This window comes from Hippopotamus amphibius, chromosome 4 (genome assembly GCF_030028045.1).
Source record: "Hippopotamus amphibius kiboko isolate mHipAmp2 chromosome 4, mHipAmp2.hap2, whole genome shotgun sequence".
Taxonomy (NCBI): domain Eukaryota; kingdom Metazoa; phylum Chordata; class Mammalia; order Artiodactyla; family Hippopotamidae; genus Hippopotamus; species Hippopotamus amphibius.
Window position 1 is genome coordinate 44219791 of NC_080189.1, and position 23652 is coordinate 44243442.

The 23652-nt window shown below is 43.2% G+C and overlaps 1 protein-coding gene across 1 annotated transcript in view; it reads right to left on the minus strand.

Annotated features, from left to right (window-relative positions):
• Window positions 1–3860: 3860 nt before the first annotated feature.
• BMPER (BMP binding endothelial regulator) overlaps window positions 3861–23652 on the minus strand; it is a 238314-nt gene continuing 218522 nt past the window's right edge. Inside the window, exons 14-15 of the mRNA XM_057731872.1 lie at window positions 14621–14751; window positions 3861–5265 (exon numbers count right to left, since the gene is read on the minus strand). Of these exons, the coding sequence (XP_057587855.1) occupies window positions 5084–5265; window positions 14621–14751 (313 nt within the window). The 3' untranslated portion in view covers window positions 3861–5083. The remainder of the gene's footprint in view (window positions 5266–14620; window positions 14752–23652) is intronic.

Consider the following 23652-nt stretch of genomic DNA (forward strand, 5'->3'; position numbering starts at 1 on the left):
CATTTTATGTCAGTTTCCAAGGCATAAACTTGGTTAAGACATAAAGTGGCTAAAACGTGACAAAATTGTTCCAACCAGAGCCCTGGATGAGCTGTGTTTTCAGATCTTTTACCTGTAGGTATGACCAGAGCTGCTGACACTAGCAGGTCCAGCTGTCTGGGCTCTGAGCCTCCCCTACCCCTGCCATCAGGTCACAGCCAAGTCAATGAAAGCAGTGGTTCAATGAATAACCAGAACTTGGACAAGTTCTGTTAAAGCAACCAATGCCTAGAGGGTCTGAAAGACGCCTCCTCACTGTACAAATAGGACAGTCTCATTAATCGCTTCTTTGGTCTTCCTTCTCTAGATTTGCAGAAGACACATCAAGGAAACTTGAACACATCAGGTACAGGAAGCAAAGAGAGCTTATAAAAAAATGACAAAATATCCTCAAACCCTACTTGTGCTCCCTCCACTAGAAATCAAGGTAAGTTTGAGAAGACCACTTAGGGTGTGTGAGTTGCATTGCCATAGCACAAAAAAAGTCCTGTGAATCCACTGCATCCCAGCAGGACCCAAACCCTGTTGTCCTCTGCACCCCCAGGCTGCCTGCCTGTCTTTCTCATCCATGCAGTCACTCGTGCCTTAAGCTCCCAGACTGCACTATCCCTGCCGTCTCACACACACACACACACACACACACACACACCTGTTTGCATAGGTAAAGAGTATTCAGCCTAGTAAGGCTCATCGCAGGAGTCACTTTCTCTGGAAAGTTTCCCAGACATGTCCCCCAAACAGAAAACCCCAAATTGGGCTTCCTGAGGCTCCCATGGGCAGCTATGCACTGCTCTGGCTTACTACAGATCTTTCATTCTGGACTGTGTTCGGAATGTTTGTTGAACTGAACACAACACAGCCTAGATTTTGATTTACGATAGAAATTTCTGTAAACCTGCTCTGCTGCACATTGGTTCCTTATGTGACAGACTGGCATCGCCACCACCTATCACTTGCCTATCCGCCACCCAACCTGTCACAAAGGTCTCCCCTTGTTTCCTCCCACCTCCTAGTTTGGGGGCTCATCATCTTTCACCTGGACTGTCTCAGGGGCCTCTCACCTGCTCTTTGGACTGAAAAGCCCACCTCCACTCCGCTCACTGAGACAAAGCTCTGATCGCATCACTCCACTGCTTACTGCCATCCCCCCGCTGGATCTGCCCTGGAGCAGACCTTCCCATCTGGAGCCACAGCCCACTGGCAGCTGTGTGGGAATGGGTGATAGGGATGTTGGCATCCCTTCCTCTTGGGGCAGTTGGACTGGACCTAAGACATCCCCAGATGTGATCTCCAGCTGCAAGCAGCCCTATTTACTTCAGTGCCCCAAAATTATTTTCTGAATCTACTATGACATAAAACACTTCGGGAAGCACTGCCCTGAAGATAAAACCCAGGCTCCGCAGCTTGACCACGAGGCCCTCCGCACATGTGCTTTACACTTCCCCTCATGCCACACTGCTTGAGGTGCACCCACAGGTGCAGAGTTGCGGGCTGCCTCGGTGCTTTGCTCTCCCTCTACCTGGAACACCCTTCTCCCTTTCCTTAGCCAGTCGCACTCTGAGTTATCCTTTAATTCAGGTGCATCTCTACAGGCAGATCTCCCACATTAATGTTTTCAAAGCTGGCTTGCTCAAAATTAATCTGAAAGGAAACACAGTAAAGATGGATTTCATGCAAGTGTTTGTCATTCGATTGGTTTAATTAAACCCGTGTAACAACATAGTTCTAAAGCCCCAAAGCTCCCCTTAAAGGACTAAATGTCTGGGTTCTTAATTCAGGGTCAACATAATCACCAGCATTAGTTTCTTTTCCCTGATAATTCATTCTTGGCCACTTGAATCTTGTCATTTTTCAAAATTAAAATCCTGAGTTCTTAAAAGGCTTATGTTGATACTTCAGGATTTAGAATAAGGGACATTGTTTTTTGCTTGCTCCTGAGGGTTTGCAGGAGACAGTTAATTAAAATATCTTGGTGCCTGTCCCCTAAGGCATCTCTTTCTCCCACACCAAGAGCATTCAGACTCACATCCTTGATATTTGTCAGGTCCAGATGAATCTGACTGAAAAGGAGCAGCAAGGTGAGTGGAAACTCAGCAAGGAAAAACTGCACATGTAGCTGCTGCAACCATGAGACTTGATTTGATTTGATTTATGCAAGAAAAATGTTTCGAGGACCTACCAGGTTACTTTTCTTAATTAGGGTAATGTATTCATGGGCATATACAATATTATTCTCTATACCTTCTTGTATATCTGAAGTATTTCACAGTAAGAAAGAGTTTTCCAGTGAAAATATTCTCTGAAGTTCAACAAAAGGTGGGGAAAGAGTCAACCACTGGTCCGTCTCATTTTGAGGGGAGGTGTCCTTTTACAGGCCAGTGGTCATGTTACCGAGTCCAAGCTCCTACTGCTCACCACATGATGGCCCAATAATTTAAGAGATGAGTGGTTGGGGCAAGTAATAGTGACTTTATCTGGAAAGCCTACAGGGCAAGAAGATGGTGGACTAGTGTCCCAAATAATCATCTTACCCTAGTTAGAATTCAGGCTTCTTCTATACTAAAAGGGGAGGGGGTGTGGTTGGTTGTTGTAAACTTCTTGGTGTCAGAATCCTTTGTTATTGCAGCTGTCACATAGGTCAGACCACAATATTCCTGTAAACCTCCAACAAGACGAATGTTATTCTCTGTTCTGCAACTTTTTTATCTCTATATGAATGCAAACGTGTTATACCTTTAAAGGTCAGAGCATTAAGAATGGGGTATCCTGTATATTTCAGGCTAGAGGCAACATTCTTAACTTGTAGCAAAAGCAACAGAATACAAAAGTTAAAGTAAAAGGAATGGATTCAATATGGAGTCGGATTTGTTTTTCCCTATTACAGTCAGATGCTCAGGAAACAGCGAGTTTAAAGGGGTGGCTTTTCACCTGAAGAACTGCTAATTCTCAACGTGCCACCCTTTTAACAAAAATTGCCATTGTAAATTTCAACAATTCATTTTTCCTCCCAGTTCAAAACTTTTAGTTTAGGACTTTCAAAACATTCCTATTTTCACGGGGAGAGGAGAAAGAACTTGCTTTTACTGAGCACCAACTACCTTCGGCCCTCGTATCTGCATGGGTTCTACCAACCACAGACTGAAAATATTTGGGAAAAAAGTTTCAGAAAGTTTCAAAAAGCAAAAACTATGAGTATAAAAGGGTTTGCAAACTGTGTCTCAGATTACTGTGCAAGTAATTCCACTAGTGGCAGCGTGTCTAGTTCTCCTGTTCCTCAACCCTGCCCATATACTACAAAGCCTCTTTGTGTTTCAGAGAAGCAAATTATGGCCCCCAATGCTTAAACAATACGGACAAGGTCACAAACCACACCTGGAGCCTAAGTCTCCTAAACCAAAGCCCCCTTTCCAAGTGCAGCACTGGAGCACTGGCTACCTTGGGTCCCAGATACTAAGGTTGGTTATGACCCAAGCACGACAATGACAGCCACATTCCCTGGTGTCCCAGCCAGTCACTACTATACTGTGTGACTTATTCAATTTACTCAAACAGCTGGAGATGCCCCAGTAAAAAATCCAAACTAATCCTTTAGCTGTCATGAATATACGCAACAGGAACGCAAATGTCTTAACAAGCAATGGAAATATGCTGTCAAAACCTTGGAGGTTTGCTATTATCTATTAATAATTCTCTTTATAAAAATAAGTTCTTGTAGGGTATATAAAATATATCTAAATAAAGCACTTAAAAATGGATGAACCTGAATTTGCCATAGCTTATTTATAAAGTATAACACAACACATCTTGAAATAGAAAATGCATTGTTTTAAATCTTAAGCCCTTTATTTACTACAATGCAGAACATTTCATTTTTAGACATCAGTGGGTTTTGTTTTGTTGACGTTTTCACTTATTCAACTGAAGACAAAAGTCAGGAAAATCACACAGTGACTAGTAGTAACGTATCAGGAAATTAGAGCAAGCATGTAGACCATTCTTTGTTTGGACTGGTGTTAAATCAATGGATCAGTAAAGCCTTCCTTTCTGTCTAATAATTAGGACAAACTCACTGTTGCCAAACAGTGTTGGACTAGGAATCCTCTAGAAATAAAGGCTTTTCTTTTATAGATGGAATAGTCACAAGATGTAGATAGCTTACTTCAGCTCTTTGGACTTGCTCATCCTAAATTGCTGTGAGAGTCAGAGAAATGGATATTTTGTCATACGTTGTGCAACAGTTTCTTCAAATATCTTCTCATGCTCACTAAAGCTACAAGTCATCCAGACACTCCATCATCTCAGTGTGGGACAGAGGTGGACACATCCATCATACACACATATATAATTAGGAGACCAAGGAATATGCGAAGATGGCAAGAAATCATTTGATTCTTCGGTTATGCTCTAGTGACAAATATATATTTCTTGGCAACGAGCCAATCGGCTTTGGAAATAATATCAGACCATGACCCAATAAAGTCTAAATGCCTATCCCTTGCTTTACATGCACCATTAAAGCCTGTTGCCAATCACTAGCCGTCTCTCTCAGGCATACATTCCTTTCTTTGGAAGCATGAAATGCCCCTACATAAATGTGCCCTTCTCCAGAAAAAGACACTTGCATTCAACTGCAAATCCTGATTCAAAGCAAAAATTAATTCAGGCAGGCAATTTAAATTTCTTAGAAAACTTTCTTAAAAATGACAAATGTATGTGATGGTAAAGCCATCCAATATGTCTGCATGCTGCCTTATTAAATTAAAAACACCTGGTTTATTTATACAATGTATCCAATGGCATACAGATTAGGATCCTAGAAACAATACATGTCTTATAGCAAAAAATATACATATAATAATCCACCTATAGTTTATATAAATGATGAAATGTTTCTGAATATATCTATATATCTATATATGTACACATATATACTCTGTGTGTGTGTGTTTGCAGAATCAGCACACAAATACTGCAGTCTCTCATTGGCTCGTCCACTTCAGTGTCAAGGACACCAGGTTCAAAGTCTGAAGGAGTGGAACAAAGGTCACCGCTGAGGACAAAGGACTGGCTTGATGCACCTTCCCTTGTGAAGGACCAGGTTTGCTGGACAGTGACAACCAGCAATGCACGGCTTATTGCAGGGACCAATCTCATTCCAGTTGTCACAGGTCTTGGCACATCCCGGGCCACAGGTGTCATACACGGCACCGTGCTTACACTGGGTGGCTGAAAAAGAGGAGACGAAGGTGAGACGTGAGGAAACAGCCAGGTTAATTCATCCTTGTGCCAATTCACGCAGGCTCACGTCACTCATGGCCCACGTCTCCCCATAGCACAGGTGCACATCTGCATCCTAACAAAAGTATAGCAAACACCCAACACTCCCCAAACACTCTGGGAATCACCTGCACCTAGAAAAACAACATCAAAGCTCCACCTGCTGGGCCAGTGAACTTCAAGATAAAATAAAATGAAAAAGCTTTATTCCCAGAAAGGACAAACTATACATGAGTAAAGCTACGAGGAAATCTACAGGTTACTTAGGTAATGAGAACAGTATGAGAGTTAACTCCAAATAGTTCTTCCTGCTATCGAGCTGTGATGAATGTGTAACCACATTGATACTCAAATATCCAGACTTACCCATACAGGAAAAACCCTGCCAAGGATACTGGAAATGTGTGACATATTTTGATCTAGTGATCAGGTGTTGAATTAATTAATTCGAGACAAGTTAGAGCAAAAGTGGGGTAGGGCCCAATAGAGAAAAATTAGATGTGTGACTGGGGAGAGGGAAGTAGCCGGTTGGCTGGTCGGAGAACATAAAAATGATGATGTAGCCAAATCATAGCAATTTCCTATCTTTGTTAACTTGGAGCTAAAATGATTTTGACACTATTCTGTAACTGTCTGAAAATTCACGAATAGATTTGTCAGAAAAAAAAACTGCCAACATTCTGGAAGTTTTATGACACGCAGATTTTTCCATCTGAGTTATTTCCAGTGACAATCAAAGGGGCCACCTGTCATTCTCAGGAGTAGGAATGTTGACACGTGTAGGAATTTAGAAGAATCCTCTTGAAGAACGATAACAATCCAACCTCCATCTGCAGTTGCCTTTGTCTTCAGTTGCTGCCACACAGCTCCTAGAACACTTGGAAATCTCCCGAGTGATGAGGGTCTTTTGTATGCTGATAGGACTGGTGGCTAGGGTCCCTAGACAGCTTCAGGATGGGCGCTAGTCACCAGAAATACCAAGGCATGATTAGAGGTTGGAACTTTCAGCCCCATGTCCCAGGGATGGGGAGAGGGACCAGATATTGAGTTAAGCTAATGATTTAATCAATCATGCCCACATAGGGAAATTTCCATACAAACCCTTAAATGGCTAACGACAGGGTTCCGAAAGCTTCGGAACTGGCAGACGTATCGAGGTGCTGGGATTACGGTGTCCTCACTCCATTGGGACAGAAGCTCCTGTGCTCGGGGACGCTCCTGGACCTTACTCTCTGTACCTCTTCAACCGCCTGTTCATTTGTATCCTTTATCATGAACCAGTAAGGATAAATGTTTTCCAGAGTTTCCTGAGCCATTCTAGCAAATTATTAAGCCTGAAAGGGAAGGGGGTTGTGAGACCACCTCTCTCCCCCGACTCTGTAGCCAAGTGGGGCAGAAGTGAGGGTAACCTAGGGACTCAGGACATGTAACTGGCATCCGAAGTGAGGCGTCTTGTGGGACTGAGCCCTTACAGCTGTGGAGGCTGACGGTAACTCTGGGCAGTTCGTCTCAAAACTGAATGGAATTTGAGGACACCCAGTTGGTCTCCAGAGTGTGGAGAAGTGGTTGGTGTAAGAAAAACAAACAAATCCCACACATGCGGTGTCAGCTTACTGTGCGTAAAAACAGTTTGTTTCTAGGGTACTGGACTTTTCCTTATTTCCTGGCACCCTTCTCATCCCTTTTAAAGTAGTCCATCTATTAAACGTACCTCAATTAAGTAATTTGAGTGTGCCACTTGTTTTCTGCCTGGATCCTAACTGATACAGTGGATAAGTAAAAAATTACTAGTATTCTTTAAATAATTTCCTTAATGTCATCTCCACTATGTAACTCTAATAAGTGGTTTTGGTGTCTCCTAATTTTATTCTATGCCTTAGGCTGCTAGGAACCTCCTGGAGCCAAGCCAGTCTTGACGCCCTGCCCTCTGCCTTGACCTAGCGTCACTGTGAAGCACGGTGAGTGTCACCACCACTCGCCGCATCTTCCCCTCCTTTAGACTCAGTTTCCAGCCTTTTCTCCTGCCTCTCTTGTCTGGATAGGATGTCCCCTAACTGTATCCTCAGAGCACCTGGTGCCCACCTCTATCCCTGCATTTGCAACACGAAATCATAAGCATTGGTTTCCTTGTCCTCTCTTTCTCCAACTAAAACTAGGCTGTTCAAGGGAAAGCCTGTTTTGTTTCTTTATTTTCAGCAGTGGTATGTGTTTAACATGTAGAAGGGACTCAGAGAGCGGCTGTGTGATTGATGCATTAACAGATGGATGAGTGAGCGGGTGGATCAATGCAATTCTTTAAATCTCTCAACTTATGCTTTTCTGATAATCTTTTGACTTTTCACAGATCCCTTCCAAGTTCTCTTTTTCTCTTTTCAGTGACTAACAGAATATCCCATACATGGGTCATGCCTAATAATTTGGAAACATCCCAGCTGAATATCATATTCACACCAGATAACTGTATCCACATGTAGTTCTATTTTTATGGATCAGTGGTGTTCAAAGCTGGAAATTAGCATCAACAGAGAGCTTCCTGGTGCCTGGACCCCACCCCAGACCAATTAAATCAGAACCTCTGAAGGTGGAACCAGGTTATCAGTATTTTTTAAATAATTTAAAAAATTACTCCCCAGCATGATTTCATTATGCAGCCAGGTCTGAGAAGTGGTCCTGTAAACAACCCTCACATTCATGCTTCAGTCACTGTAGAGACTCACGCCTTTTCAGCAAAGGAGAGGGCAACGAGTATCTCCAAAGTGGAAGTAGGTGCACAAGGGAAGCTCCTGCTATTTCCCTTCTTCCTCCACCTAAAACTCTACCGGGGCTCTCCCCAGTCCCAGCACACTCGTCCTCTCTTACTGACGGCTTAGGTCACCTGCACGAGCACCCCTGACCCACCTCCCTCCTGCATCTCCTCATCGGCACCCATTCTTCCTTTGCCGTTTCTTCTTTTTGACCTGTCTCTTCCAGGAACTTGCTCCATTATTTGCCCTTCTTGCTGGGCATTAATCTTCTCCTTCTCTCTTGGCTCCATCCTCTACATACTGGAAACATTTTCAGGTCAATACTAGTCTTTAACAAAAATATTCCCTCATCTATCAGACTTTTTACCTCCAGACTTCACAGAAAAGTTTACAGCCATTTTATCCAGTTTCTGTGCCATGAATTACCATTGGTGACCTACCTTCCTCATCCACCACTTTACTGAAGCAGCTCCTGGCAACATTTTCCATCAGGACCATGTCCGAGGACGTATTGGCAGTCCCCATTCTCACATGATCTCGCCACAAAACATTTGGTCTTTTTGCCTATTTTATCTTATGACACTGCAATTTCTAGATTCTTCTGTGAACTTCTTGCAAAAACCTTCTCTCTCTTGGACTTCTTTACCTACTCCCTGGCACTACATGTTCCAATTGCCTCCAAGACTCTTCCCCTGACATTCTCTTCTCCTCTCTTCCCTTTCCTTCTTCCTCTCTCTTCCCTTCCCTTTCTTTTTCTCTTCATCAGGTACTACAGTATTAGCGTTAATTTCCAGTCAAAAAGCTCTGAAATTGATGATTGTCAGTTTGGATTCTCTTCCCAAGCCAATCATTTTCCAAGTCTTAATTCAAACGGTCACCTCCTTCCAGTAGCTTCCTGGATCTCCGCAGGATACCCTTCCCTCCTCTGCATCCAACAGCACTTTTCACATTAGAAGTTACCTGTTTACTTGTTCTAATCCCCTAATTACTGTGCAGCTTTAATTCTTAGTCAGGGATGCTCACAAGAGTCTCCTGAGGATCTTTTAAAAGATACATATTCCTCAGCCCCTCCCCTAAAGAGTTTTGCTCTGTGTCTACAGCAGAGCATTGGGTAGCTATAGATTTCAAAGGTTCCCCAAGGGTCACTACAACAAGCACCCCTGGTTGAAAAGAATGGACCACTGAGGCTGGGAGTCCTGAGGGGAGAGTCCTTGTCTTCCATGATGCAATGTTCTGGCACAGGGCCAAGCACAGAGGAGCAGCTTAATAAATGTCTGTGCCTGTTGGATGATGATTTAATCTTAATGACTTTCAATCCATCATCCCGGTTCCCAATTTGGATTACACTTGGCTCGGCTTAAGTTCATTTTCCACTCTGCTGCTTTCAGAATGCCTCTTTCAACTCACTTTTCCCTCCAGATACTTTGCTCCCCTTCAACTCTTGCAAAGATCCCTCCTAGTATGAAAACTCAGCAGAATTTCCTCTGCCCCCACCATGTTCTTTCCTTTCCCTCATTCTCTTATAGACATGCACTCTCCCATGTCTTTTCCTCTCTCTGACCTCTCAATTCTTTCTTCTAACTCCACCACTTAATTTTCTACTGCTCCTCTATGATATCTTACCTTTGACTACTGAACACTGATATTTCCCTAACCATCTGCAGGTAGAAAGTAGCATGTAGAAAATGAAGAACTACTAGGAAAAAGAAAAAGGATCTTTTTCACCATCTCCATTCAATTCAAACCAAATCAATAAACATCTACTGAGTATCTACTATGTGGCAAGCATTCTCTTAGGGCAGTGAATTCCGTGTGAATCAGATATCCTCTCTGACCTCCCATCTCAGGAGCCTGGACTTACAACCAAATAGGTGAAGGTGGCACACAAATAGATTCTTAATGAAGTGTAAGATATCCACATTAGACAGTGAGAACAAAGTACAGTGGAGGAGTAAGAGGGACATCAACTCAATGCTTCGGATTGGGTAGGGATCCAGGAAGACCTCAGGGACCAGATTCCACTTACGTCTTAAACGGTGAGTAGACATTGTCAGACAGATGTGGGGTGGGGGTGGGGGTGGGGGTGGGGGGGTGCCGTCAGCAGCAACAAGCAGCCAGGGCCCAGTCAGAAACGGGAGGGCCCTTGGTTTGCTGGAGGAAGGAGCATGGAATTTGAGGGGGAGAGTGGGAGGAGACAAAGGCAGAGGAGTAGGCAGGGGCTGCAAGCCTTGAGGAAGAGGAGACTTGCAAGGGTTTTAAATGGGGGATGACATGATTAAACGTGCCTTCACACGGGCACAACTTTCAGAGGATCCTAGAAAGTTAATCCTGATGTGGACCTTGTTTTACCATCTGTGAATCCATTTTTTTTCAAACTTATAAAAGGCAAACGATATTTTTTTTACAACATAAATGTGATTTGATTTCCACATGTGCATCTGGAAAGGATTCATTTAGTTAAATGCATTTTCTAAAAATCAGGAAACTACCAAAGTGGTTAGGTTAGCAGGTTCTCAGGGGGGCACATAAGCAGCTACTCTGCAATGCGTGCAAGAAGCATTACATGTTATTTTGTGTGGGACCCCATAAAGGTGCTACGTCTTGGCTTTATCAATACGTTCAGTAAGTGTAGATCTGTGTCCTCTGGAACTCAGCTGTCCCCACACCCCCCTACCGTGCTGAAGGTCCCAGTGCTGACTTTATCTCCTAATCCTTAACAGTAGACATCCGGTCAGCCAAGGAAAAAATCAGTGTCTGTAAGTCGAGCAGAGGCGCTGCAGGGAAGGGGCTAGAATCACCTGGAGTTTGTAGAGTAAAACAAGGAGGAAACTGCCCACAGAACCCAGCAGACTACCTGATGCGCTACAGAAATACGCACACCGCTTGGAATATCCCAGCAGCTTTCCCACTTGTAAAATGCATTCCTGAAAGTGCAGTGACAATTAGCAGTGTCACCTACGGGGAGGTTGGCAGAAAATCTGCTAAGGATGGCAAAGCAAGACGCAGGAGCACGATCACAGCAAAATTACAGTCAGAAGGTAGCAAGTAACAAATATTAATGACAAGGAATAAATAAACAGAAATTGGAAAGATCTACATAACAAATATTCTGATAAATTAGTTGATGCTATGTGAATATACAAATAAATATATACCTATGTTTAAGTGTATTTTTCTACAGTGCACTGGCTTATTTGTGTTCTCATAATAATTAAGAACAGGGGCTTTAATGTAAATTGACCTGGGTATGATTCCTAGCTTTCTTACTTCTAAGCTCTGTGATTTTTAGCAAATTACTTAAATATTCTAAGACAATGTCCTTTACAGTAAAATGTGGATAATAGAGTGTTACCACATAGATTATAGTGGGGATGAAATAAGATAAAATGTAATATAGAGTGCTACTATAGTCCCTGGGGCAAAGGAGGTGCTTAGAAAATAGTACATATTAATAGAAATAGTCATTATTAAACTTTTACAGACCTTCACAATAGCCCTCTGCACATTGCATTGTATTTAGTAATTCCTGTACTAAACTAGAGTTTCATTAGTCCTTCTTGCCAAGGCTAGTGGGCATACCCTTCATATGTCATGATAGTGCTAAAATTCAGCCTAGCCAGGGGATGTCACTTGTTTATTCAGAGTTTCTTGCCTGGCTGGCTTATTTATTCAACTTCCAGTCTTTTTACTCTGGAAAATTTCTCTTCTCTGTATTAAGCGGCCTTAAGTGCTTCATAAGTCAAAAGATCTGGGAGCTAAAAACAAAGAGTATTCTTATAGTCTTCAGTATTTTAGATGACTCACAAATGAATCTACTGAAAGATGCTGCATATCTCTAAATATCAACTGTCAATATGTGGAAGTTCAGTGTGTGTGTGTGTGTGTGTGTGTGTGTGTGTGTCTGTAAAAGGTTCCCTTGTAACTGAACATTGACAGAGTCATACTTTACCCAGATGGCTCCACTAATTTTAAGTGGCAAATGGAACCTTTCAGAAGCTGTACTCCCTTTCCATTAGAAAAGTAATTTTAGCTCCTGAGATTCAGTCCCTGAAATCAGGATCTGGGGGCGGGGTGGGCGGGGTTGTGTAGTTCTTAAATGCATTGTGTGCACTGAACTGGTGTTAAATACAGCTTGGCATCAGGGAGAGAGGGTTCACCTATTCTGTATTTGATATGATCCTTATCACAGCACCACAGCTAATAAAATTAATACAGTTCTGCTGAGCCCCACATTATACCAGGATGAATGGCTGGGGCTTGAGTCCATATATTTTATTCATTTTCTGGTAGATTTAAGGGAAGAAGGACTCAATGTAAAGAAAAGGATGGGCATATTCAAGGCGTGCTGGAAGGACCCAGTCTCTCAAAACCCTGCCCTTCCTATACTGCTCTGCACTGATGCATTAGGTGGGAGGTAAGCCATTGAGTCTCACCTTTCAGGAGTCTCAGCCACACCTTAAAATGAGTTATTTTTATCAACTCAGTACTCCTCTGGGAAGGGCAGCATTGACAAAGAGGCACTCTTGCCATGGAAAGTGAACTTGGACATAAAGATTGGACTTGGGCTTGCAGAGGAGAGAGCAAATCCAAAACAGAAGTCACAAGGAGATAAAAGGGTTTGAGTGCTTTTTAAGGACACAGATTAGTGACTATGTCCAGGGGTGGCTTGAGGAAGCTTTAGTAACCCCAAAACACTCATCATCCTACTCCCCCAAAGCCACCCGAATGAGCATATAAATTAAACTCTGTGGTTTCAACTCTGGCTGCAGGTCAGAATCACCTGAGAGATTTCAAATGATACACAAGGCCAATGAAAACAGCTAGCTGGGCCTGGGGCCTGGGCATAGTTTTCTGGTTTATTTTTTAAGCTCCCAAAGTGACTCCAATGTTCAGCCAGATTGAAACCTGGTGTCTAAGTGAACATGATGTCCCTGCACTGAAAATATAGCCTCAAGGCAATTCTTCTTGAGCCCTCTTCCAACCAGATGACAGCTCCCACCCTCCACCAATGTAGACCCTCTAGAGTTAGCAGTGCCGTGAACTGCCTTCTTTTCTAATATCAGAGCTAAGAGTTTTAGGATTTGTGTAGAATATTGCAAACCCCAGTCTCTTCATTCCAGGCAAATCCGGTCCTTTACAGAAAAACATTTGCCAACGCTTGCAGTAAATGACAAACATTCAGTCATCTCATCTTCAAGTCTAAATAAGAGCAGCAGTTACCTCTGACTAGGTATCTTCTATGAGTTGAACATCTTCTAGATGTTTCACATACATATCACTAATGTTTATAACTCTACAGAGTAGATATTACTGTAAATTTCCAAAATATATCTAGAATCTCTCTTCTACTTCCTCCATATACTGTCTCCATCTTAATCCAAGCCACCATCATTTCTTTCGCCCCAACTACTGCAACAGCCTCTTGCTTTCAGTCTTGCCCCATTCAATGTATCCTGTACACAGAAGCCTCTACATGGGGTGATCTTTGAAAAGCATAAAGAGGGTTGCTTAAATAGTCCATTAGTGGCTTCCATTCTTCTTCGAATAAAAGCTAGACTCCTTCCCCAAACCCGCAAAGTCCTGCAGGATCCAGCTCCGACTTCAACTCCCACTCTCATCTTGTGCCCCTCTTTCCCTTACCCACCACGCTCAAGCCACACTGACTCCCTTCTAGTTTGAGGGCAGCTATCTTATTCACATATGTGTCTTCTGCATGTAACTCGTGCCCTGATTCCTTTCAGTCCTTCACTGCTTAGCGGGAATATCACATCCACAGAGACGCCTTCCCTCTTAGCCGTCTAAGTAGCCACCCGCTCCCTTGCTCTGCCCCATTTGTTTCCTTCATCACACTTCTTACTACATGTAGCAGGTCTTGACTGCAGAGTTCCTGGTTTTGTCTGGTTCTCCCATTGGGCTGCCAGTACCTCAGTGACAGGGACCTCGCCGCATCTCTTGTAGTCACCTCGCTACCCACAATGCTTTGTTCAAAGCCTAGTACTTAGCCACTTTGTAAGAAGTATTTCTTGGATAAACAAAGAAATCCATTTTACAGATATCAAGTGAGCTAATTAACTTGCCTGAGACAAAGAGCTATAACAACTATTTCAGCAATCTGTCTCTCAGAGGGAAAAGAACATCCTACTAGGGTTTGTATAACAATTGCTCTCTTGAAAAAAAAAAAAATCACACTTATCCTGAAGACCTTAAATGACTGTAATTGTCCTGAATCTCCTTTGCGCCGCACGTAGCCTGAACCACAGCTGTGACTGTCCACATGCTAAGCACATCCAGCTGGTAGCTTGAGGTTAGGAGGATTTTGCAACAGTGGAAATCCTAAAATTGTTCAAATGTGCCTGTCACAAAGCATTTCTCTTAAGGGCTTTCTGTCCTGCCCAGGGGGAAGTTCCTGTGTTTTATCAAGTTGAAATCCAGTTGAGCCACTGATAAGATTTCCCTCTGGCCAAGGGGGCACTGACCATTCATAACATCGAGTCTCTTCTGTTGCTATCTTGGGCACTGGCATGAGTTTCTGATGTTTAGATCTGCCAGGAACTTCTCACCTGCACAGTTCTGTTGAGGCTCCCAGTGGACGCTGATGCCTTCTCTCTGGCAGGCCCGGGTATATGCCAGGAATGACTCGCAGTAACAGTTTTTATGGACTGGACATTCACACATGTCTGTCACGCAGGACCTAAGGGACCCAAGAGAAAGAAGTGGACATTCAAAAATATCAAATTATCAAATGCCCTAAATATAACTTGCAGAAAATGGGTAGGTGGGCAGGTGGATGTCAAACCTTGATTGGACATTAAAGGTTGCTATTTTAGGTTGGAAACCTGAAAATGATATAAAAATTCTGCACAAAACCTTACTGGATATCTCTGAATAATGTGACATCAGGTTCCCTTTCTTCTAGAGCAGGACTGGCCAACAGAACTTTCCATAATGATAGAAATATTCTATAGTCTCCACTGTCCAAAGTAGTAGCCACTAATCATATCTGGCCACTGAGCACTTGGAATGTATCCACTGCAACTGAAGAACTGAATTTTGTATCTGACAATTTTAATTAACTTAGATGTAAACAATGAGATACGCCTATTGGTTACCATGCTGGGAAGGCAGCCCTTAGAATATAGCCCCTTTTCAAGGTGCTGCAATTTTTTGAGTAGCTCTGATATATAAATAACAGGTTCTATTACAATATAACCCACATAGTGACCAATTTGATGAAAGCATAAAATCTCATGGCTTTCTGAAGACATACAATTAGGATTCAGTTTTGCAATATCTTAGAATCTTAGTCTTTTGAGGAACACTGAACCTTGTTCTTTAGAACGTGGGGTGACAAATTCCAAATAAAGCAAAACTTTCAGGCCCCCTAATTAGACTAAAAGATAAAGGGGATTGAGCCAAGGTCTTTGTTGCTTAAGTTTAAATATGGAAATGATGGGCTAAGACATAGTGAGAACTGAAATGTATTTAAAATACCAACATACATTTTCAGACATGTTGACCTCGAAGACATAATAACAACCTCACACTGGAAAATGAATTATAGTTTACAAAGGGCTTTCACATGCAGTCTGTCACTGAGTGCTAAATAGGACACAGCACAGTCTCTGTTTTATAAATGAAAAGGTCATTTTACAAATGAACAGATAGGCCCAAAGTCACATTAATAAGTGACAAAAGAGTGAACTAAATCACACCTCCCGAGACTGGTGCTCTTTTTGTCATACCATACCGGCATTCTCATCTTCTTCTTCTAGCAAGTTTACTGCCTAACAATTTTGACCTAACATTTTACGCAAGATGCCCAAGATTGATAAAATTAAACTACCCTTATTTTTTTCATACCCTGTTCAGCAAAACCTCTTTCTTACAGAATCTAATTCAAGGCTGGAAGCCGAAAAAATAACATTCTAGGTTACAAATAGCACCAATGATCTTGAAAAGTGATCAGGAGATGGTCATCCAATGTCACTAACATGAGCATTTCCTCTTGGTGTTAGACATGTGTACATACCTGATGATAGAGGGTGACCAGCTAGCTCTGTGTAGAGCTGGTGCATTGCCTGCTCTGAACAAGAATTAAATAGCAGAAACCATATTAAAGAATCAACAGACTCATTGTGTACCCTCAAAGTTATTACATTTCAACACTCAAGGGCACAGCCTTGGGAAATGAGAACTAAACTGGAATAAAAGAGAAATGGATCTGAAACCTCAAGAGTGCTTCCATTTCATCCTATGAGAGATTATTTGATGCCTGATATTTAAGACACAATAATCAGGACAGAAAAACTGCTCTCTCTTCTCTCTGTAATAATCAAGGCTGTATTTCTTAATACCTTCTCCACTTGTATTACAGAAAACCTGTGAACGCGTGTTCACTAGCAAGCCCATTCCGGTATCAGACACACATGTTATGTCTTTAAATTCATGCGGAGCCTCCAGGCTTCCAAAAAATCGCCAAATAAAGCCTGTCCTTAAAACAGCCTCTAAATGTCTGAGTATGAACCCTCCCCCACATCGTTTCCTTTGTTGTTTCACTTTTCATGTCAGCCTCACCCACATCCACCACACTCATGCTCAGACTTCACAGCAACATTTTCGGCTGTCTGGGTCCTACCCTCCGAGCCCACTTTGCTTCACATCTGTCACGGACCGTCTTTCCTGGCCCAGGGGTATGTGTCTCTTGCCCTTGCACTCAGCTCCCACTGACGTGACATGGGTGGGACAGCACCTTGTGGGCCTGGTAAAATGATGGTACCTGTATGGAAAAGATCTCAACAGGAGGAAATACACCCTCTGATTGGAAAGAATGTCTAATGTAATTCTGTAAAACTGTGTGGACAGTCAACAAGCAAAATTTAATTTGTTTGTGTGAAACGATTGCTGGTTAATGTTTTTCTTCTTTTCTCTTTATTTCTATTGGTTGTCTTATGAAGCTATTTATACCATTTAAAATAAATTATGGACAGCTAAATCCAATGCACTGAGATTATTGAGAGAAAATGTTCTAAGCACATATTTAATAATTGCTATGTACACGTACTCCATCCCACTGACAGACCGCGCTGGGCCCTCAGACACAATCAATAATATAGCTACCTTTTAAAACTAGGGAAGATGTGGGCTTCTCCTATTACTTGGCACTCATGAGAAACAACATTTGAGGGAAAAACGTTTGTCAAAGTCAGCCCTTGACTTAAAATATCTCACATATTTTTAAAGGCTTGAAAGATGTGTTTTGTCATAGGAGTTAAAACTATAAGATGTCTTTTTTCATTGGCAAGTTGACTTTTACACAAAATTGTGCCCAGGGTTTGTGAGAGAATAGAGAAGTAGTCCACACTCTGCTGGGAGAGTATAAAGCTGTCAGCTCTTATGTTGAACATTTTGCTCTACTCAGCTTTTATGTGAATTATCACATTTACTCCCCACGGAACCGGAGATGAGACAGGTCATACTCCTAGCGCACTTAACAGACAGGGAAACTGAAGCTTGGAGATGTTAACAACTTGCCCAAGGTCACAGGGCTGATGACAGACCCAGGACCACAAACCCAGGACTGAACTCAGGTCTTTCTAATCTCAACACTCATATTCACAACACCACTAGAAGATCTTTCTCGAGGGCGATTTGGCAATACTCATAAGTGGCCCTAAGAAATGTTCTTATCCTTTAATAGGGAAATTCCACATCTAAGGAAACAGTAACACATGCGGACAAAGACTTTATATACAGGGGTTTCATCACAATGCTATTAAAGTGAAAAAGAAAAAGAGAGAAAAGAAAAAGAAATAACCTAAATTGCCTACAATAGGGGCCTGGCTAGATACATTTTGGTGACCTCTATGATGAAATATTCTATAGGCATTACAGTGATGATTTGGAAATATACTTTAAAATATGAGGCAATGTTCCGGAAGGATTAATTGAAAAAGAGCAAAACTGTTTCAGTCTTGTGTGGTCACACACTGAAAACAAAAATAACTGAAAATAGGTATGCCCAAATATTCATAACAGTCAACTCAGAGTGGTGGCTCTCTTTCTTTTCCTGTGTATTTTCTACAATGAACACATATCACTTTTCTAAAAAGATAAAAGCACAGTGCATTTTTTAAACAACAAAAGGAATGACATAGGACATATTAATAATTAAATCCAAGTAGAGGAACTAGAGTGAGAAAATAAAGAATGGGAGAAAAACAGAGTTTCTGTTTGTAGATCTTAGTTATTAAATACTTCTCCAGCTAAAATCCTTCCAATCTGTGCATCAGACAACTCCTGACATAGGCTGTGATTCGATTTGCTTTGTGCTGTCCTCAGATTTCCACCTCATTGATCTACTGATGCTGTGAATTTGACATCCAGGAGGATGGAATGGATAATGGAATAATTATGCATGCTTCTACTGGTTACAAAGGAATTTATTAAGAGAAAATAAAAGCATCCTCATACGCCCTTCAAATTTCAGGGAGGGGCAAAACTATTGTTGTTCAAATACTCAATTCCTGTTTATCACACTCAATAATTCAGCATGAGGGAAATCTAATTTATGACACAGTGGAGTTGAATTTTTATATGTTAATGGAAGATTATGGTCCTTAGTCAGTATTCACCAATAATCTACATTTACATTCATTTTACAGAATAACTAGCAGAACGTTATCACTTTCAGTAGTTACTGAGATTTATGCCTTTGCTTTCTCTGCTTTTGTGGCATTATTCTATCAGTAATGTTCTGTTTGATGCTGAGTTCTTGGGCAGGAAACACCACTGCCCATTGCTCCAATGGGAAAACACAGGTTGTACTGCAATTGAGCTTTTCCAGGAAAGCTCTGCAGGTAGAGAGCACTGGCCTGTGCAATTCCTTCAAAGCACATTTTCTGTCACAGGAGCTTTTAATTAATGTACCTAGAAATGCTTTTCTGATTTATCCTCCCTGCTCTTGGCATCTTTCTTGACAGCAGAGAGGTGCAGGTGGGACTCTTGCTTCGTGGGGTTTGCATAGCTGCGCGGTGCAGAGATATGGAAAGAGGATGCCAAGAGCTATCGCAGGGTCCCAGGAGCTGGCGCTGTGCTGGCCAGCACTCTGTTACACACCAACTGCCTCCCTTCTCTAACCATTTTACGTACATGTGCCATGTATCAGTAAGACCCTTTAAAAGTCTTTCCTCACAACACCCAGTAGAATACGAGTATCAGAACCCACCTGCGGTCCCTTCCCTCCCTGAAATATAACTTATCACAATTCATCTGCAGGAGAGCCCTTCTCACCTCTTTTCCCTCCATCAAGTTACAACCACTGCCTCCTGAGAAGCTCTAAGAGAGTAGTCACTAGCCACATGAAGCTATTTAATTCATCACTTCACAAAGTTCTACTGGTACTGGACAGTGGTACCAAAGATGCAGCTCCATCTATGCTGGAAAACCATCCCTGTCCTCTGTAGAGGGATTTATAGACGTAGTGAGATTAAGATCAAGTTCAGTCCTGATGTCTTACTGGCCACCTACAGAAAAAGTTCAAATTTCTTGGCCTCAAAGTCAAGGTCCCTAGTGATCTAGGTCATCCCTTTTTCTTCCCAACTCATTCTTTTATCCAGTCACATATGAGTGTCTTGTTAACCCTCCGGTTTCCTTCTGCCTTGCTGTTCCTGCCTTGAATGTGCCTCCTTGTCTTTTCCACTGGAAAAATCAGACGCCTACCCTTTAAGACAGTTTTCCTCTGTGGTGCTCTCTGACTGACCCAAGAAAAGTTATCCTTTTTCTATTGGGTCTTGTCCTCTCCACACCTTTATCTGTGCACAGAACCTTTGAATCCTAATTACCTCTTTCCCTGCTTCAGGGGGAAGACTGTATCTTGCTTATCCAGCCAACCACTGTGCCTTGAACATATAGCTCATTAAACATTCAGTAAATCATCAAAAGAGTAGATGAGAATGGCCTGATAACCTCTGCACAGCTTCCACAGGGTCAGACAGCTGGACACCGATATCTGAAGGGCATGAACTCCATCCTTGCTGCTACTTGCTGGCCAATGCCTGACATGGTCACAGCTTGGGGTCTGCTGACCCATGGTCACTTGGAACCAAGCTGCTTCTACAAGAACCTTCCCACCATCGTTTTCTTTTTTTTCTTTTCCCACCATCGTTTTCATTTTGAACTTCTTACACTCCTCTCCTGTATCCCAGAGGATTTTTTTTAATTTAATGAATGGTGGAAAAAAGGGATTTGATGAGAGAATTCTGCATTCATGACACATTTTCAGAAAAGCACATATTCAATATTGTAGGAACAGCCTATAGCTCTTTGTGTTATTAAAAAGGCAAGCCTCCAATACTGCTCAAATCAAAACATCAAACACCTCTCTGCTTCCTAGCAACAGCATACCAAGTGATTTTCCCTCTGTTTTTTCTGGCACGAGGGCCACCCCTGCCAGAGAGAAGCAAGTGCTCATGACTTTGCTACCCAAACACAGCTTTGAAAGATAGATACACGAACCATTGGGAGCTCTCCACACTCTGCTTCTGGGAGAACAGAAAGACGTGCCAGGAGCGAAAGCAGCCAGCCCGACGTGGGAGCCAGAGTCAGAGCTCCGGCTTTCCTCTCGGCCACCAGGCAGGGGCTTTGGCTGGGCTCTGTTGTTCAGTCTGGAGGTCGGCTCTCCTGGGAGCAACCCTAGAACGGGACTGGAGGGTGACCAGAAAACCACACTGGGGTCCCGTGGCTCTCCTTGCTCCGTGTATCTGGAAAGTTCACAGAAGCAAGTGAAGGCAACTCAGGCTTGTTAGTGCCTGCGAATCAATGGGAAAGGCGGGTGGGAAAGGCTACGGGGGACAGAGTCCTCGCTGGGTGGACAGAGTGCGTTTAGGCACCAAGAGACTATTTAAAATTTCACATATACTTTAACCCTTGAAATTCTGCCTTGACCTGCCTAACCTGAGTTGCATGGAGGTAACCAGAGGTAGTAGCCATGGTCAGCATCCATGTGACATTATACCTAAGAAAACAACTCTGCACATAACGCAGTAGTGGCTACCTTGGTTCTCCTCAATACTGTAAGGGTACAGTATATGGGTACCCTTACACTTTCACAGAAAAAACAGCACTCGGACCTAAAACACAGGGCCCAAAGATTCAATAATGTGAGATATGAGGTTGCTTTACTGAGTTGGTGATGAGCGTGTAGGGCAAACCTGCAGAGCCAGCCAGCAGAGTCCCTGCGGGCCCCTCCACACCCTTCCTGGGCTGGCCACAGTTTGGTACCACAGTGGCTCAACAATGGGTGAGAATATCTGGCAGCAAATATTGGCTTAAATATTGATTCCAGGCGGCCTGGGGTCGCCTGGCCAGTACAGCAAGGGTCAGGCATTCCTGGGCGAGCTTGTGTATTTCATGAAGTCTCTCTGAGGAGACTCTGGGAGGCCGGCTGTTTCTCTGGTTGTGGATCCTGAATATCTCTGAAGTCCAGTTTTGTCACCACCAATACACACACACACACACACACACACACACAAACACACACGTTAGACGCGGAACCCACTCCTTAGTGTGAAGAATGAATTCATCGAGCCCTGTTTGTTCCAGGTATAAGGGAGGCACAGAGAAGAACAGAGATGGACCCCACCAAGAAGGGGAAATTGCGCAGATACTAAAACCCAAACTCGAAACAACGTAAGGGCTACAGCGGGCAGGCAGCTAGAGCCATCGGATACTAAGGGCTAACTCCACGGGGGCGGGCAGGCGTGGCCAGAGGCTTCACAGAGTTGGGAGGGACACAGGAACTGGGTCTTGAAGGATCCGTGGAACTGTGCTTGGTTAGAGAATGAGGAGAAGGAAATTCCAGGCAAAGGGAAGGGCCCCAGTGAAAGCCCAGAGTTTCCAGAGGTAGTAGCCACAGTCAGAAGGCATACTTACCTATGCTACATTATACCCAAGAAAACAATTGCAAACATAACTCGGTAGTGGTTACCTTGGCTCTCCTCAGTGCTACATGGGCTCAGAGCTTCCAGAGGAAAAGCCCAAATTTGGGCTTTTCCACCACAGCTGAGATTTGATAATCATGTGACCCAAATTCCAATACTGAAAAAAGCTGCCTGATATTCCTGACAGGCAGTCACAGAGCCTGCTCCCGCAGACTTTGTTTCCTCACAGAACAGCCTGGCAGGGCTGCTGTTGAGGCCTTGCTTTCCTACAGGGATTCGAATCGTTATAGTCTCCAACCTGAACGCCTCGGTGAGACACCCGGAGGCACACAGATTCCCTGAGTGCCTGGTGCCATCGCTGACTCTTCCACTACCTTCCTGAGCTCCCCCCGAGCCCTGTGTGTTTTCATCTTCCTGACTTCAGGGTCCTTCCCTCTGCGGCTGCTCTCTTCCTCCCTTGACAAGAATAAAAATCCAACTACCAAAATAACAGGAAAATAACCGACCAAACCATTTTGATAATTATTCACAAGGAACCCCTCTGACTGCCTGGACTCTGCCCTTGTCATGTATACACTGCCTATTTATATGTACTTCCAATTTAAAACCTAGGGATGCTCCCTTTGCACCTATTTTAGATTCTCCTGATACCGAAAACTATCGATTGCTTTAATCCTCATAACACTCCCAGGAGGCAAATGCCACGACCTACACAGCAGACACGAGCGTTGCACAGGCATTCAAGAAATGGGCATCAGCCGTGGACACCCTTCTAAAGCCAGGGATTGTTTTGGTGGAATAAGAGGCGTCTGCGGACACAGAGATCTCCTTGAAAGAGTAGCAAGACTTATGATTTTCCATAGATGCTAGTTTTAACAAGAGTCCCTCAGTCTTGCTTTCAACAGAAAACAAACAACCATCAAGCGTGTTCTGGAACCTAAAATATTTTCTCCCTTGATAAGACCAGATAATATGTGGAGACTATGATTCCTATGCCCATCGTTAAGTTTTCTCGTGTCTTAGGACTGGGGAAGGTGTGTGTGCCATTCTATTTGCCCCACACCCAGGCACTACGACTTTAAAGGGGCCGACGCCAAAGACTTTATACACACTAACATGGCTGGAAATACTCCTCTTAGGAAAGATGAGCTACCTTTGCTTGAGTATGAAACACCGGCTCCACGAAGGGAAAAGCTGATGAACAGACATACGCTGAGCTGTCACTCTTCAAGGGGTAACTCATTGTTTCAGTTTGGGCAAAGGTGTCTCACATTCAGCCAGGGAGAGAGGAAGCCTGGTCACTACCCCCCTCTAGTGGCCAAGAGTCAGAGTGTCAAGTAATCTTAATTCTTATTCTGGCATTTGCTTCTTACCCTTCACTTTTTTGGTGGGTAGTCTGGCTGATAAAAGAGAACATAAAAATGGCCGCTTGTCAGAAAATCAATCACTTTTCTCTTAAACACATTCAATCCATCACTGTCACGCTCACTGTGAAACAATCGTAAAGCTGGCTGGTGCTCTAAATCCCTGCATAACCGCGAACGCCTGTGCGGGGTGCCTGCCTAGGAGGGGGGATGCTGGAGGTGCACCCTGCCAGAGGGCCGGCGAGGTGAAGCATCCGTGGTAACAGCCTAGAAGCTTTTCCATTTTTGTAA